General features: G+C 50.6%; 6 protein-coding genes and 1 non-coding gene across 7 annotated transcripts; 3 read left to right on the forward strand and 4 right to left on the reverse strand.

Annotated features, from left to right (window-relative positions):
• Positions 1-27: 27 nt before the first annotated feature.
• Pmar_PMAR006931 (dual specificity protein phosphatase, putative) lies at positions 28-3,501 on the reverse strand (the record flags this gene model as incomplete). Its single annotated transcript, XM_002783359.1, has 15 exons — positions 28-250; positions 299-395; positions 442-614; positions 658-748; positions 796-865; positions 911-1,034; positions 1,124-1,226; positions 1,279-1,394; positions 1,456-1,585; positions 1,647-1,738; positions 1,787-1,919; positions 2,088-2,240; positions 2,288-2,395; positions 2,465-2,644; positions 2,888-3,501. 15 exons carry the CDS (start codon positions 3,499-3,501, stop codon positions 110-112), a joined length of 2,325 nt encoding a protein of 774 aa, XP_002783405.1. The 3' UTR covers positions 28-109.
• Positions 1,977-2,048, forward strand: Pmar_PMAR006930. The gene has a single exon. It is a non-coding gene; the product is annotated as a tRNA-Gln (tRNA).
• A 576-nt stretch (positions 3,502-4,077) lies between the features above and the next one.
• Pmar_PMAR006932 (hypothetical protein) lies at positions 4,078-7,162 on the reverse strand (the record flags this gene model as incomplete). Its single annotated transcript, XM_002783360.1, has 19 exons — positions 4,078-4,387; positions 4,581-4,687; positions 4,733-4,809; positions 4,850-4,931; positions 4,978-5,094; positions 5,138-5,216; positions 5,258-5,366; positions 5,414-5,492; positions 5,682-5,841; positions 5,890-5,996; positions 6,043-6,158; positions 6,199-6,265; positions 6,315-6,383; positions 6,436-6,506; positions 6,548-6,641; positions 6,683-6,810; positions 6,854-6,920; positions 6,960-7,059; positions 7,104-7,162. 19 exons carry the CDS (start codon positions 7,160-7,162, stop codon positions 4,078-4,080), a joined length of 1,998 nt encoding a protein of 665 aa, XP_002783406.1.
• Positions 7,163-7,825: 663 nt separating this feature from the next.
• Pmar_PMAR006933 (ADP-ribosylation factor GTPase-activating protein, putative) lies at positions 7,826-9,624 on the reverse strand (the record flags this gene model as incomplete). The annotated part of the gene is made up of 10 exons (XM_002783361.1): positions 7,826-7,872; positions 7,927-8,149; positions 8,197-8,319; positions 8,370-8,492; positions 8,539-8,655; positions 8,703-8,800; positions 8,851-9,063; positions 9,112-9,247; positions 9,291-9,421; positions 9,486-9,624. 10 exons carry the CDS (start codon positions 9,622-9,624, stop codon positions 7,826-7,828), a joined length of 1,350 nt encoding a protein of 449 aa, XP_002783407.1.
• A 712-nt stretch (positions 9,625-10,336) lies between these two features.
• Pmar_PMAR006934 (conserved hypothetical protein) lies at positions 10,337-11,365 on the forward strand. Its single transcript, XM_002783362.1, has 6 exons — positions 10,337-10,517; positions 10,562-10,689; positions 10,732-10,815; positions 10,899-11,038; positions 11,082-11,141; positions 11,190-11,365. Exons 1-6 carry the CDS (start codon positions 10,357-10,359, stop codon positions 11,304-11,306), a joined length of 690 nt encoding a protein of 229 aa, XP_002783408.1. The 5' UTR covers positions 10,337-10,356; the 3' UTR covers positions 11,307-11,365.
• Positions 11,366-11,923: 558 nt separating this feature from the next.
• Positions 11,924-12,442, reverse strand: Pmar_PMAR006935 (hypothetical protein; the record flags this gene model as incomplete). The annotated part of the gene is made up of 2 exons (XM_002783363.1): positions 11,924-12,105; positions 12,292-12,442. 2 exons carry the CDS (start codon positions 12,440-12,442, stop codon positions 11,924-11,926), a joined length of 333 nt encoding a protein of 110 aa, XP_002783409.1.
• Positions 12,443-14,497: 2,055 nt separating this feature from the next.
• On the forward strand, positions 14,498-15,524 carry Pmar_PMAR006936 (hypothetical protein; the record flags this gene model as incomplete). Its single annotated transcript, XM_002783364.1, has 4 exons — positions 14,498-14,614; positions 14,789-14,850; positions 15,160-15,232; positions 15,432-15,524. 4 exons carry the CDS (start codon positions 14,498-14,500, stop codon positions 15,522-15,524), a joined length of 345 nt encoding a protein of 114 aa, XP_002783410.1.
• Between the last annotated feature and the right edge of the window lie 397 nt (positions 15,525-15,921).

Consider the following 15,921-nt stretch of genomic DNA (forward strand, 5'->3'; position numbering starts at 1 on the left):
GTATTGGATATGAGTGCATGGTAATATCCGGGTTACTGCAGCAACAGGAGTAGGTGTCATTCAAATGAGACATCATCAGTCGCTGGCAATACCAGTGTCATGAATGATACTAATCATCATCAAAGTACTCCTCGAACTCATCCATCTCTTCGCCTTGATATACTACCTCAACTTCAACTGACGATTCATCCATATCATGATGCCGCTCGCAGAGGATCTTGCGTATACTCTCGATTCGTTGGTCCGGTGGCTGCAGAGGAGGATGAGAGTCGCTAATGCGTCATAGTTCATCACCGACCTGAGCACTGCCCTCGCCCACCCAAATGACCAGCAGCTTCCGACGTGGCACGAATATAATGAAAACTTCACCCTCCTCAAGCTCATCTGGCTCGAATCTACATCAGAAGGTCCACTGATGCAGCCAAGGTAAACACGAATTACTGTGTAAGCCGACTGGAGTACTCTACGTCGGGATAGCAGTAAACCTCTGTCTTTCCGTCAGCGTCCCCGCCCGATACATCATATTCCCGAGCCTCATGATCTTTGGCAGGAGTCGGCTTCCCCGCACCATTGAGCGAGCCCAGGGAGAGGATCTCGCGGCCTACTGGCGGTACCTATCGACCACCCTACCACAGCTTATTATCTTCATCTGCTTACATAGTCTGCCACATGTGTCATACTCGGCGTCTCAGTGCCATCCCCGGATGCATCCAAAGGTCGTCCTTCGCTCTCGGTTATAGCATTGTATCTGTTCTCCGATCAGTACCATGGATGAAATCGCTGGCGTCACCATACTCTTCATCCCACGCTGAATTCGTAATCGTTTGTATGAGAGACTCCAGAGAGAGTTCAGTGATCGCGGAGCCTATGAGCGGCACATCTACCTTTCTCTGACCCGCGGTATGCTTACTCGGGGAAATCATCTTCCCAAGAGCTGCCATCGATTCATTATCAACTTCACCATCAATAAATATTTCAAAGACTTCCAATGGACCATCTTCATCTTCATCGCAGCCAAACTCGACAATTCGAACCTGATTGATTCGCCGTATTGCCGATTCGAAGCTCCGTTATGGTAGTAGACTCCTCGAGGAGAGAAAGAGAGACATTTGCACTTCAGTACTCGGCGCAAATGCTCAGCGATTGCCGTATCGATTATCTCGGCTCTCGTTGCTTCTGACCGCAAAATGACGACCGACCTGTCGTGTTGCAGAATATGGGCGAATCTGCAAACAGTTCTCAGTGAACTGCATGCAAACCTTAGTGAGCGCTACCCACCGAGAATCAATTTTCAACGGTATCGTAGGGGCTTCGGCACCCAAAGCCGATCCTGCTGAGACTGGCAAGGCGATCATGAGTGCCGCAGCTGTAGGAAGAGTACGCAATGAGTGTACCTACAGCACTCCAAACAGTAGTAGAGACCTCCCTCGAAGTACAAAACGAAGCGAAACTCACCGTGACCCTCGAGATGGTGGGATAAGCCGCGGTCGCCTCCATCAAGGTTTGAGGCCCTCTCGCCCTTTCAAGCTTCTTGCCGAAGACTATCAGAATACAAGTGAATCCCGTGTTCGGGCTACAGATGGGCCTGAGGGAACCACTCAGAGGAGCAGTCTATGATACCATCCGAGTCCCATTGAATAGCGTACCGAATAGCTTTGACCCAGTTAAAGGCCTGGTTATACGTCCAAGCTCTGAGCCACATCAGATATGCGATGACAACTGTAGAGCTCCTGCTAACCTGAAATATCCGTAGAGTAATCATCATCCCCTTCAAACACCATCTTACTCCCTCAAAGCAATGGACTAGAACTTTGCCTTTTGCTTCCGTGATCGCGGAATGAATCCACAGCATAGTACAATAAAGCACTGCAGGGAGCATAGGCTCGTCTCTCGCATCCTTCAGGAATAAGGTCAAATACCTGAGCACAGGCAGTGGACATCCGATCCCCAGGAGCTCCGAGAGACTCCAAACATCTGGTTCTATGGTGTAACGGTTAGCACTCCAGACTCTGAATCTGGCGATCTGGGTTCAAATCCCGGTAGAACCTTTTCTAGGGTTCCGGACAGATTTGTTCCAAATAGCATACTTGATGTTCCTGTTTGCAAATGAGTTACTGCACACATCAGCCGCCGTGTTAACAATGTGGGTGATCCCTTTCTCCTCCAGTATCTCCAAATTTGATGCAACCTTCGCTCCCCCGAGGTAGAGAGCCCCAGGTAAAATCTCGCTGCATTGCGACCTTAGAAGCACACACTGGCAACTGCTAAGAACGCTCTTGTCGAATACCTGTACTGATGCAAACGGAGCTCGTTCTGAACCTCAGCAGGAAGATGTGAATTATCGGCATTTGGACTCAGGTCAAATGACTGAATCAACTCCAGATCAGTCTTCGGCCTAAAATGGCGGAACCAGACCTCTCAGGCATCCACAAAGTCGCCACAGGCGTGATTTCGCTACGCTCACCGGGGTATATTCAGCGGTTGTGCCACAGCATTCTGTTGCCTTCTCCCAGAAGAGGCCTCGGAGGATCTCGCTGACTTCGGTGGATTCTCCAAGAGATCGGCCTCGGTAGGGCTAATCATACGTCTCCTCCCACTCGGCCCCGCTCTAGCGCTCTGAGTCTCACGACGAGAAGAAGAGCCTCTGCCGGAACGTGACTGGTCCGCAGTAGCACTTATCGTTCCCAATCTTAGGCTTGGTACCATTGGTGGTTTACCATGGACAACACTTGTCGGCAGTGAAAATACTTCATGTGCCTCTGATGGCTGGGACTGTTGCTTGAATTGCCGCTGATGAGCCCTTGTTGTTTCCTCTCCTCCGAGCGTGCGTTCCAGCAAACGAAGAAGCTGGCATTCCTCTCCAGAGGTACTATGAGTATAATCCGACTCATCCCCTCCATCTGGCTGAGCGTCAACCCCAATAACTTTTCTCAACGCCGATGAGCCGCACCAACTCCCTCTCTCTGACACTCCTGAGCATCGCAGAGCCTTACCCAAATCATATCCCCGAGCCAAAGCCGTAACCTTGACGGTCAAGTCAGCATCCTTGCCGCTCCAAACGTATACAACGTAGGCGTCTCTCACACTCCCTTCCACAGAGCCACCACGTTCAATGCTCTCCTCAATGTTGGGATCTGACGCACCAACCCAAGAGGCCAACCCTCGAGGAGTGCACATCTCTATCGCCTTCAGCGCCCACCTAGCGAAATTGCTAGCTCGAATGCGAGATTGAGATGACGACTGAGCTGTGGCCGGGAACGTGTACAATACGACATAACAAGCCTTAGGGTCCCAAGTCCAAGTGAACTGCGCAGTAGCCGTCCTCTGAGCCTCGGAACGCGAACCGTGGAGTTTCAAAGGAATGTCCTTGACAAGAGTCTGACCGCCTTTGTCTCCCGATGTGAACATCCACGCAGTCAGATGGCAGAATCCACCCTGTAGAGAGCGACGGCTCGAGGCACTCAGATACACAGAGAGCTCAACAGGGTCCTCATCCACCATGAGGGAGGACGATGGAGTTAATGCTGATGTTGGCCCGTCTGCCTCTAGCAAACGGCTTGGCATTAGAACGATACCGTTACTGTGAGACATCCACATCCCCGCATAGCACGTAGCCTCTAATCATATTAACGACTTAACAAACACAACCTCATTTGTGTACCCTCATCAGCAGCTCAGCATGGAAACATGCCGGCATCAGCATCAGCCGTAAATATTCTCAAACGGAGACTTGATGTATCTAGTCATCGAGTCGTCTCCCATCAAAGTAGCTATACTACTCACACAGCGTTCAGCTTCTCTCGAAACTGATCTATCGCCATTGACGCCGCTTTCTCCGGCTCGAAGTTTCTAATGAACTCAACAAGACGATCCTCACCGACGGCGTCCGCCTGAGCAGCTCCTCCTCGATAATACCTATATTCAATAGGACCGGACCCTGGAAAAGTGACTATCACTACGGCATGAGGATCTTCCGCCAAATGAGTGTAGACAGTTCCTCTAAAGAGACGGCCTTCGGAACTCCTTTTGACAGCAGATGACCGATACACACCGCCGCGAGATCATGAAGGTGTGGTATCAGGAGGGAGGCGAATAGAGGACCACTGCAAGGACATCGATGGCCAAGTCATGGCTGGGACCCGTCCACCTCAGACTTCGGAAAAGCTTGATCCAGGTATGAGCAGCAGCGGAATCAACAGCTTCCTCACCCACTGACAAGAAACTGCCCAGAACCTGAGACTCCGATGGGCGGAAACCAATGCCGATAGAAGCACCTCCAACAGAGGTAAAGACAACGAGTCCATAGGCGCACCGCCCTCTCTGCGTGATACCATAGCTGAGAGTGCCGAGGCAGTGACTTGTGGACAACTCGGCCAACGCACGCCGCCTGATGAAGTGATTGCTCCTTGACGACTACTGCGGGCACTCACGAGGAGTCTCCTCTATTTGCCTTTTCCACCAACAACGGAGACACGGAGATGCGTCTACAGGCAGGGTAGTAGTATGACCATCAAAAGAGGGAGAGAGAACAGACCTAATGAGCAACACTACGAATATGCTCAGAGCCGCATCCACTATACCTCCGTATTTCGTCTGGCGAACCAATCACGGCCTCAAGGAAGGGCTCCATTAGAAGCCCCTCGAATGCCTCGAGGGTACTCGACTTGGCCAAGGCGACGAGGGCTATCTGGCAGTACATATTAATAGGGCTGCCGCCTACCACAGTGCCTACCTGGCGAACCTCAACCGATGCCGTACCACTGATCAACTTCACAAGGAGCGCCAGTGCTTCCCGAGTCTGTATATCATCTGAAAGACAGCGCTGGTTCGATCACTTCAGTATGTTCACCTTCGGCATCTGCGGACACCCCTTCAGAAGATCCCCTCACTGCCACATCAAGGAAGGTCAGTAACAACGCCAGTACCACGGCCTAACCCTCCACTCTTCCTTCCCACACCATCTCGACCCCTGTCTACCTGCTGTTCCCATCCCAGGCAAGTACCAGATTCTACCTCTTCCACCGTAGCCGCTATGATGGTCTTAACAGTAGCCTCACGGATCACCTCAGTTAACACACAACTACTCGCTGCGAGCTGAGACAGACCGGATTGACGGAAGCTGGAGTTATCCACCAACCTCAAGGAGTATCCCAAGGCCTCTAGTTCTCGCCTGGTAGGAACTACTATCAACACCTTGGAGCGCGTAGTAGATATACCTAACGAGAAAGCTACAGCCAATGGGCCGCTGCTTCCCTACACATCAGCAAGGGCCCTGCCTGCCGGATCTTCATAGTCAGCAACTAGCCGCAGAGTGATGATGAAGTTCATACAGCGCACAAGGGGTGGCAAGACCTCCCCCATACGCCCTGTAATGAGTATTCACCACGAGGCTGACCATCTCTCTCTGTACTACCACCGTAACAGTACACGATCTCCTCCCGCAATGCATGCAGCATCTCTAATACGTCCTCTGCCGTTGCTCCTACGAAGCCCTGAATACACCAGATCAACCAAGGGTCTATATGAAGGGGAATGGAGGCTCTCCATCACTCACCTTGAATAGAAAGGACAGCAGATGCTGACTGTGACCGTCAATTGAACCGCATATGATTGGGGTCAACAGCGGTACTAGTACCTTGCAAACCTCTACTAGGAATCCTCAACCTCTCAGGCGTGCTCACATCCTTCGCAGCACTAGCAGTGAGCTGAGGATCTACTGCACGCATAGCAGTGCCTATCGCATACATGAGCTCAGCAAGCCGTGGCAGAACCGGGGAGTCCTCAGGGACCGTCTTGAAGCCTTTCTCAAAGATTTTCCACAAGCGCCATACCTCCACCGGACTACAAAGACCACAGCTACCACTGCTCGGCTATGATAGAGAACGTTACTTATCGACCAGCATAGGAGCTAGCCTAGCAGCTTGGTCCTTGATAGCAGCCAATGCGGACATCACTACTTCCGCCGGTATAGTGCTATCAGACTCAAGGAGGGTCCTCTAAGCGGGTTCATCGAGAGCTGATGACAAGTAGAGTATACCATACCATGACATCCTTCTGAGGACCCAGTGACTGCAATAGGGCGGATCCGCCTTGCGGGTGCTCTTCCACAGCAGCTGTCACTATAGACTTAATCACCTCCAACACCGATACCGCTCCACCTGATGTGACCATTGGAGCTACTCGCTGTGCCCAGACTACCCTGTGACGGTCCTTCTGCAGAGCCTAAAGCTTCAAGGCCAATGTGGCGTCGCTGCAGCCCGGAGCCCTACTATAGGTGTAACCATAGACCACGCCGTCCCCCCCCTTCTACTCACAGTAAATTCATCACTCGGCTCGCACGGATCAAGCATTGCAGCCAAGAGCTTCTCTCTAGCCTCTCTCACCTGCCAGAGGAATAAACAAGACAGACACCACTTGGCGTGCTTCAACGCCCACCGTTATTGGCTCATCTCCACCTTGCTCACCAGGCTCAAGCTCTTCTTCGTTTTGGCCCACATCAGGACGCCCTACAGAGAAGCCATGACGAACTCAGCGAGGCCCTTCCTACCTTGTGGATAGAGGCGATACTGTGAGTCATTGCTACCCGTCCTGGCCTTCTCACTGAGCTGCTCTTGGTTGTGTGCATCCAGAGCTATCAGCGCCTACATAGACCATCCAGAACTCCATCTATAAGCTCCTTCACTTTCACAACCCTCGCGTTGTCATCAACAGTTCTATCGATCTCCGGGTCTTTCAGTACTACTGACGCCGTGTTCTTCGCGTAGTTCGGAGCATCACTATCCACACCGCCGTGGACGACAGAGGAAGTGCCTACCAACAACTCTCACATTACGACACAGTTGACCCGCCTCACTCTCTTCTCTACTGCCAGTCTTGCTTCCACTACCACCCAAGCGCCTCTTCGTGAGAATATAATACGCCTGCACACGTCTCAGCTATATCAATCACCGCGTCCTCACCTTGGTGACAATGTTGATACCAGCACCAGGACAGCTATGAATGACTGGCTCGAAGTCTTCAACAGTGATATCCACATTGTACTTCTTGAAAAACTTGAACCTTCAGACCGAACCCGACACACTTGCCGCTCCTGTTGATGCTACAGAGTCTCCCAGTTATTCTGCTTGGTGGCCAGCGACAGACCAGGGTCGAAACTATGCATCGTCACTTCGCCAGGAAAATATCGTGCGAAAATCTCAGCTATTAGGAAGCCGTTGGCGAAATCACTAAACCCGATTAGCGTCTCAAACTTCGCCACTGTTTCCACCCACCGATGAGGGTTCTTGAGGGCGTAAGTCAGGTCAAGGCTCTGCAGCCATTTCTGTATCTACACAGCTTACTACCGCGCCCGACGCGACACTGCATTCACCTCTCTCGGCAGGAATTTCTCCCTTTTCAAACCAGAGACCAGTCCTGTGTAAGCAACAGATGATGAGACTGGAGCTCTCGAGTCCCCTCCAGGTGATTCCCGTTGCGGAGACTCAGCCGAAGAGACCACTGATGGTTCCCCAGATAGCACGGTCATTGGGCGAACACTAACATCGCCCCACAGTGACAACTGAACCTCAACACCCGAAAGTCAATAGTAAAGGTGTACTAACAGTTGAAAATCGGACCTAGCGGAGCGATGCATACCTACTATAGCAGGCTACGGCTTACAGAATGGCAAGAACTGAGGATACTTCTGTTACCCACTCCCCTTTCCGACCATCTATATGGTACATTTTGATGAAAAACAAACGACTGTAATAGCGGTGCAGAGGAGGGGAGCAGGTGACAGGCTTGGTGTCGGTCACGATTCCAGTAGAGAGAGGAAGTGAACAAATCACCAGTTGTCCTCATTCCAGAAAGCCTCGGGGTCACTTAAAGTGCCTAAGCAACCAACAGCCCGAGCTACTCACGAAAAGGGTAACTAATACCACTCACCAGTCTTCTTCTGTGGCTGCAAGCCTCCAACCTTTGGAGCCTTCTGATGCCCAGCAGACCTCGGTTGGGAATGCTGCGGGGACGGTTTAGAGACGGTCGAGGACGACAAGTCGATCAACGGCGAGTCACTCGCGCGTGGTGGTGAAGAATTGGACCGACCATGGGCGTCATGACTCCCTGCCTGGTGAGGAGGTGAGGACACCATCGAGTCCGAACCGAATCCCTGAGGATTCCAATAGTACCAAACCACCTACAATTGGTTCCTCCTACTTCCATCTTCCCAGTGGACAAGGTGTTGAGATAGGCAGCTGCTGCCTCCCCCCTAGCAGATCCCCGTGTAGTGCTCGCCGGCGCCGATGATACCGGAGGCCTCACAGAGTCCGAACCAAAACCCTGCAGCGTACACTCACCATAAGAGATCCCTTCATTCGGGCTACTCCTACCTCCATTGTTCCCGACGACAAGGTGCCGAGATACTCAGCTGCCTGCTCACCCCTGGCTGAGCTACCTGTACCACCGAGCTGCTGCGAGAACCAATCCGACGTTGACGCTAGTTTCGAACGAACCTAAGAAATCATCATCTGCCTTATAGTTGAAGACTTTCCGTATAACCTTATCCTTGAAGGCCTCGTCGGTGACAGTACTATATGCTTCAGAGCTCTTCTGAGCTGCCCACTGAGCATAACTCTGAGCGGTCGCATTCCAACCGTCATGTTGTATTTGCTGACTCTGAACAACAATCACGTCTTACCTACCACAACAACCTCAAATCCTACCGCAGATCGCATCCACGACGCGGCACCAGAGATCATATTCCCCAAAGGATCGTTATCCTCCTGACCATCTTGGTGCCAGTAGTCTCCCTGGCTCGGTCCTATTACGGTCAACCGGACTCCCTAGACCACGACAGAGCATGCACCTCACCTCCTTGCTGGAACCCTGCCGAGCTGTATCGATCAGAGCTTCCCTGATTCCTCATACCAGACATATCACTTCCAAAGCCCGTCATGGTATTCCGGCCAGGCTGTCGCTGCGTATTGGACCCGTTGCTATACCCATTGGACGAGTCAAAACCTGACCCCGGTGGAGGAGACGCGCTTCGTTGACTACCACTAGTCGACGAAGCAGGAGGAGGATCTAACACACATCACTTCATGTACGACCATGAGACTCTAACACCATTACATGCCGGCATCTTCCCGTCAGCTACCGAGGGCCTCTCAGGCGGCGCGGTACCGTCAGCCAAAGCTTGAATGTAGTTCCTATAGTACTCCGCCGCCTTGGTATTATACTTTTCCGAGATCGACATCTTGTCGATTCCCTAACACACATGATGAGTCCCGTCATGATTTCACTTATGCTACCATCTCTCGACAGAATTTGTTAAACTTGCTGTTGCCACCGAGCTCCATTTTCTTCAACTGTTTGGGGTTCCAGCTATCCATCGTGGTCGAGCGCACAAAACTAAGGTGTACCCCCAGAGATCGGTGCTTCCCTGAATACCACAAATCGCACACATCTTCTCGTACCGTCATAACATTGTATCACTTCGGTATTACCAGAACAGACTAGACAGAAGTAGATCCCATAAGGGACGCTGGCCCACTGCGGGTTGGCAGCACCGCAGTCACAACAGACAGCGTTCTCGGGGTCCTCTTTTCGACGTGCCACGAAAAAACTCTTCGTTGCCGGGTCCATATTGGAGACAGTAAAATCGGACACTATGAATGGAGTTACAAGTAACTCCATAACGAGTGTGATCGCCCTTCGCACACTACGACGAAGTTCTTGTAATCGTTCCTAGTCCTATAGTTCCTATAACTGAAAACGTAGCTCTGAAAGGTGCCGGCCGCACTTGAAAGTTGTTCTCCTTGGCAATGATGTAACAGATAGTGTATGATAACTCGAGAGCTCCACTGACTAAACAATCTAGCGGCACTTACGAACGTCAACACACGCAATGTGGAGAATCATCATCCGAGGGAACGATTATGCTTGGGGGAACTTCGTTACAATCGGAATAGATCGCGCACATATATAATCGTTAGGTTGCGGTCTTCGACGATGCTCGTTGGGAATAGACGATGAGAGTGTTCTCTACATCCTGCTTCTCATAATGGCCGTCACCTCCATCACTATTATCATCGGGTAATTCTTTTCTAATTTCTCTCATCTTATCACCTTTCATATCAGGGTAGGTCTTTTCTTTCATTCCTCTACCCTAGGCCTTCGCCTCCTTGAGAAGAGGAGCTCCCTTCTCATTGAGAACTCATTCACTCCCCCTTCGTATAGAATTTGAATCTTGTTGGACTTCGGAATCGATCCGGGGTTTCACGGAATCGTTCAAGGCTCAAGTATGGATGGGTCCATTTCGACGCTGGCCTCTGTGTTCATGAATAGCAGCATATTTTCCGTAACATTCCCTTAAGTATGCTGGCTAGCTTGGCCCGTAGTACTCTCACTCGAGTGCCGACATTCAATCGCTCAGCAGTCCGCCTCTTCGCTGCTGCTGCTACGGGTAAGTCTGGCAAGGCAGCGGCCACCGGAGGCGCGTCCGTCCCAAAGCTGGAAGACACCACCTTGGAAGGGAGGTAGTGAGCGAGCGGTATAACCTCTTTGATTAGCTTCATTGTAGGTACGCCGCTTCTCTCTTTGCCGTGGCTAACCCTAAGGGTAAACTCGACGTTGTCTATCACGACTTAATGATGCTGCGTGAGATGCTTCAAACCGAGAAGGTTTTCGCGATGTTCTGTACTGTTCCTGGTAATACCACTAATTTCGCATGCGTCTATAACCGTCTCATAGGTCTGCAAAGGAATGTACGTGTGGCCTGTGTTGAGGACATTTGCAAGAAGTGCCAAACTGATGACATCACCACCAACTTCCTCAGTAATACACCAGCTCTGTAGCCTGCCTTTCCCCCCAGTCGCATAGGAAGGTTTTTGTATTCACCTCATTGCTGATCACTTCAGGGATCCTCTGCGAGAACGACCGTTTGGATCACCTGTCGAAGTTTATCGATAAGTTCGACGAGGTGGTCCGTTTCGAGCAAGGTCTCACCCTCTGTCGCGTGGTCACTGCTACAGAGCTTGATAACAGTGACAAGAAAAGAGTAATATAAATATGTACCCTCGTTCGTGTATGACCCTTGTTAGGTTGAAGGGGCACTGGGTAAACGCCTTGGACCAGAGCATAAGTTGAAATTGGAATACGAGGTACTACGATCTACTTCCATTACTACCGTTATAATGCTGATGGTGTAGGTATCTCCTGGTATGCTTGGAGGTTTGATCGTTAAAGTGAGGGATCGCGTCTACGACTATTCCGTTTCCTCGAGGCTTGATCAGCTGCAGACAACTCTGTTGAAGCCCATCGAGTGAGCGTTGGTGACGGAGTTGTCAGTAGTACGTTTTTCAAGCGTGATGGAGAGTTTCTCTTTGAGATTGCATTATGGTTGTGTTCACTTCGGTTCAGCATCTCATAAAGATGGCACCCTCACATAGCCATCAATTATATCTGTACCGTCGTTATAGAGAGAAATCCAAGACAGCATCATCAGTGCTTCGACTAGTGAATAGATAGGTTATGCCCTCTTTTGTGCTCGGTGTATTCATCATACCTCATCCCTGGATGAACTCGATACTGTCTCGGTTCTTACCCCAAACGCCTATGCTAACTGCAGCTTGTTACGTCATCAAATGTCTACAGTTCAAATCTAATCATGACGGTCGTCCTCTCATTGCTATTATCTGCAAGTGTGCAGTGGTCATTTCGCATCCCTTCGTGAGTAAAATATTCCGCCACGTTCTGGCTGGATGGTGACAGGCACGAGAGCAGTATTATTTGAAGCTCTTCCTTTTACCTCATCAGTCATTATCCTTACTAATGCATGAACTCCCCCACCACGTCCAACCGCACTCAGCACACTATTACTGACAATCCGACCACGGTCAAACCAGTAGAGAAAAATATCGTAAATGATACACAGCAATAGAGCCTAGAGGCCGAGCAGTTCCTTGTTGATATCATCATCTTCATCCTCGTCCACACTAGGAATGGCAGCTGGACGCTTCTTCGACTGTTGTTGCTGCTGAGGAGCCGACTGCCCTGGGGTCTGGAGTGAAGCCATGTGTTGGTAGTACTGCAGCCAGCAAGATCGACGATAAGCCTCGAAAGCATCTGACCACATAGATGAGCCACGAGTATCCATCATCAGTAAACAATATTTCAGAAGATATAACTAGATGTAAACCGATGTTCACTCGCAATGAAATCGACAGGACTAACGTACAGTCTGCGTGTGCGTACAACCACGATCATTCAGTTTTAGTTCGAGGAACGATAGCCTAGCAATACCGTTACTACCCTTATCTTCGGGGTCGGGCGCAGGTCCATACCCAGAGTCAGGGGATGAACACCGTTGGACACTCCTCTCAGCAGCAGCAGCAGCAGCAGGAGGAGGAGCAGGCGCAGACATCCTTTGGAGAGCCTGATAGAGATGGTAGATACGATCCATGATGAAGATGGCTATACTTGTCGTTTCCGACGCTGCAGCTCAGTCTCTTCTGACAGCTGCTGTTTATAAGGATGACTGAAACCTGGTGGTGGTGTAGGAAAGGGAGGAGGCTCCGGGAAACCGTCGGACACTGGAGGGGATGCCATGTGATCTGAAAGAAGGATGGTATTGACCAATGCATCGGGGAACCTGTTACATGGCATGGTAGTATGCTGAGGAGGATATCCCTGAGGGCCACCCCACGTTGGAGGGTGCTGCGGAGGATATCCAGGCATGGCCTCCTGCGGCCACCAGTCATCGCCAGGGCTAAGGAAAAGACGTAACCAGGATGCTTCACGAGATTCCTACCTACCCGACTGGAGGTGGTCCGGATGGGTAGACAGGTAGTCTCTGTTTGTCCTCCAGCATAACGCTGAGGTCTGCGGCAACTCGGTCGATGGTCTCCTTTCGTCGTGCCAGCCCAGTGTCGATCTGCAGAGTATAGTAATATAAAACAACGTCATGTGCTGTCGGAGTGCCCGAAGATTCCATGTTGAACACCTCGACATGGTTCGTTCGTGAGAACGCCATGAACGGTGTACACAAAACCAATATGCAAGCTTCAGTCTGCTCCCATCGAGCTCTAGTATGTGCGAGAGTTCATAGTCAAACGCTGGTATCAGTTTAGTTGGATTTGGGCATTGGATCGATTGTGAGATTAGTACCACGTCAGGCGATGACTATAAGTAAGTCACGAAGTGTTTTTTTCACAGCTACTCATCCTTACATTACTGAGACCATGACCAAGCCTGTATCACCTCATCTAGCATCCTCTTCCAAGCTGGATCACTGACGATGAGTGCTGGTGGAGCGCCGGAGGACACCAGCCGTCGGACGTCTGCGAAACTGGTGGATGACGGTGGCGTCATACCGAAAAGGTCAACTGCAAAAGATTTCTAGTACTACATACAGTCAATGGAGCCTATGGCGAGAGTAACACTCTTCAGACTGTAGAACAGTGAGGAGTAACGGAGGAAGAACGATGAAGCATGAGAGAATATCTCCGGGTTAGGAAATTATTACTCACTTGACAAATTTCGCGCAGAGCAAATCGTCCATCCATCGTCCATCGTCACCAAAGTCGCTCATCACCCCACCATTTCTCTCACCAACTAGATAAATGTTTTTGATGTTCTCTACTTCATCGACAGCGTAATAATCTCGGCTACGGGAATTAGTCCAACCTCAGTCGTATCCTCTTCTTTTCCACCTTGGATACGCCTCAGTCTCGGGCGAGTATGGACATGGGTTTGGCTCGAATAGTGGTAGCTGCTTAGCTGCTGTCGGGCTCTGTATTAGGAATCAATCTTGTCCAGCTTGCGTGAGTCGATCGGATTGAATGTGATACTGAGAATGAAAGTGACTCTCAGAAAGTCACGAAACGACGCGCTGTTGGAGGGAATCTAGCCGAGTTGAGGGAGATCATCGCTAGAGGTGACCCCAAAACTACAGGTTTCCGTGGAGGAGCGGCCATCACCGTAGCGGCTATGGTCATCCACAGAACGGTAATAGGAGGAGAAGGGAGTTGCACAGTGCTTGGTCGTATCTCGTGAATCTGATAATTCGGAACGATGTTATGGTGATATGGACGGATACATCTTGCAGTGCGCCATGAGATGAAGTCGACAATAAGGCCTGGAATGAGACTAGATGTTTAAAGAAATTGGATAGTGAAGTAATTCTTTATCTCGAGCTCGATGTCAAACGGCCCATTGAGTACTGCTGACGGTCCCCACTGATAAATAAATGGTCGTGCTCACGAGGGATACCTCTGCCGTAGGCATATGCGCAAGTGGGGTGGCTGATCACACCGAAAAACCCGACGTTTTCAATATTGCTCCCGCCCCCAGTTCATCATCTATGTTGCGATGACGTGCTCATGGTGATGATGCTACTCCGAACACGCTCTGGAACGCTCTCTTTTTGGTCATTTGGACGGTCATATAATAATTTGCGCATTTCTCGTCATCTCAACCTCTACTGTGTAATATGGAGGTCAGAAGCTGGTCCACAGGTATGGTCGTATCGATGGCCTCATTGATGGGTGACCGTGAATTCTCAGCTCGATGCTCGGCGGTGTTCGACTATGATAAGTTGAATGAGCTTATGCGGTCGATTTGCTGTAATTGGGAGGTGCTTCGACTGAGGGATACATGTCGCAGTTCGAGCAAGGCGTCATGTGTGGCGAAATTGGGAGGGTGGGAGTTACCAGCGGAGTGGTATACGGGTGTCTCTCCTCCACTCCCACGATTAAGTTGGTGACGTAAATTGTGATGATGGGCGAGGAAAAAGCATGGGGTTGTGTAGATGATGAATGAGAAGGATCCCAAGGTTAAAGAGATGGAGAAGAAGGCGAGAGGTCGACAATCGTAAGCCTATGTGGTGTATGAATGGAAGCAGACGCAAGATGAGGTCATCAGGGGGGAAGGACAGTCATCCATGAACTCGCCTGTGCTAATCTCTGTGGACTATCGGGGTGAGGGCCAATGCCTTAGCAGTTCTGGTCTCGAACCGATATTGAAGGTACACGTGTATGTGAGGTTATCTCAGAGTTTTGTATTTCACTAGAGCCTAGACCCGTGAAGCTAAGTTTGAAAGCAGCGGATCAGTTCCATTTCAACCATGTACCGTAACGAGGCCAACTTCAGTCTCTATACATCACATGGTTGCTTGGTCAGGGCAGGTCTGGTGGATAAGGATCATTCAATGCTGTTTATAGAGGATGGGGAGATACATATAATCCTGGCCAAGGTGACCGCTGGATTTTCTCTCGGAATCACGAATTGATTCCTTCATTCACTAGAGGTTGTTGTTCAAGTGGTGTAGGCTCCCATGCAGTGCTTCGAGGGGCAGGCCCAGCATAGCTCATAGAGAAGCTCATGCTTGAGAGGTTCCAAGTGTTACCTACTTGGCAGCGGTCGCCTGAGGAGTACTTGTCTCGTGGTGTCAGGAGGAGCATCCGGAGTTCGATTTTTCCGGAGCGGAGTTCAACGGCAACGTACCCAGTGCGAGGGAATCCATGGACGGGGTACAGTATAAATGACAGAGATTTTGTGATAGGAGTTATGTGGTTTCCAGCAAGATCGTTGTTGCATTTCAGCAGGGTCTGTTCTCACATACCTGAGGGTACTAATATTAAAAACTCATCGCGACCTAAGCTGATTTTTTATTCATGGCCACTCATAGCTCGATCCTCAGTGGCTTGAAGTCTTCGCTCGACGAGCAGCCGTCCGAGGGGATCCGTTCAGGGACGGAGGAGGTCTGGTTTGATTTGAGAAGGAGTGATGATACTGGCGTGGTATGGCGGGCATCCAGTAATAGTAGTCGAGCCCCAGGCAGCCCTAGCTTTCGCAGCACATCTCTGATCGAACTCGGTGAAACTTCTGATCCTGAAGTGGCTGTAGGAGGCGCTAGAGGGATCCTCAGAGCCTCGAGACCTG

This window comes from Perkinsus marinus (genome assembly GCF_000006405.1).
Source record: "Perkinsus marinus ATCC 50983 genomic scaffold scf_1104296937060, whole genome shotgun sequence".
Taxonomy (NCBI): domain Eukaryota; phylum Perkinsozoa; order Perkinsida; family Perkinsidae; genus Perkinsus; species Perkinsus marinus.

What these genes read in the sequence shown, in the direction of transcription:
- Pmar_PMAR006934 (XM_002783362.1), top strand. Translation starts at nt 10,357, where the DNA reads ATGCTGGCTAGCTTGGCCCGTAGTACTCTCACTCGAGTGCCGACATTC. An exon ending in GATGTTCTGTACTGTTCCTG is followed by an intron (nt 10,690 to 10,731) that starts GTAATACCACTA and finishes ACCGTCTCATAG; the next exon opens with GTCTGCAAAGGAATGTACGT. An exon ending in AGTTGAAATTGGAATACGAG is followed by an intron (nt 11,142 to 11,189) that starts GTACTACGATCT and finishes CTGATGGTGTAG; the next exon opens with GTATCTCCTGGTATGCTTGG.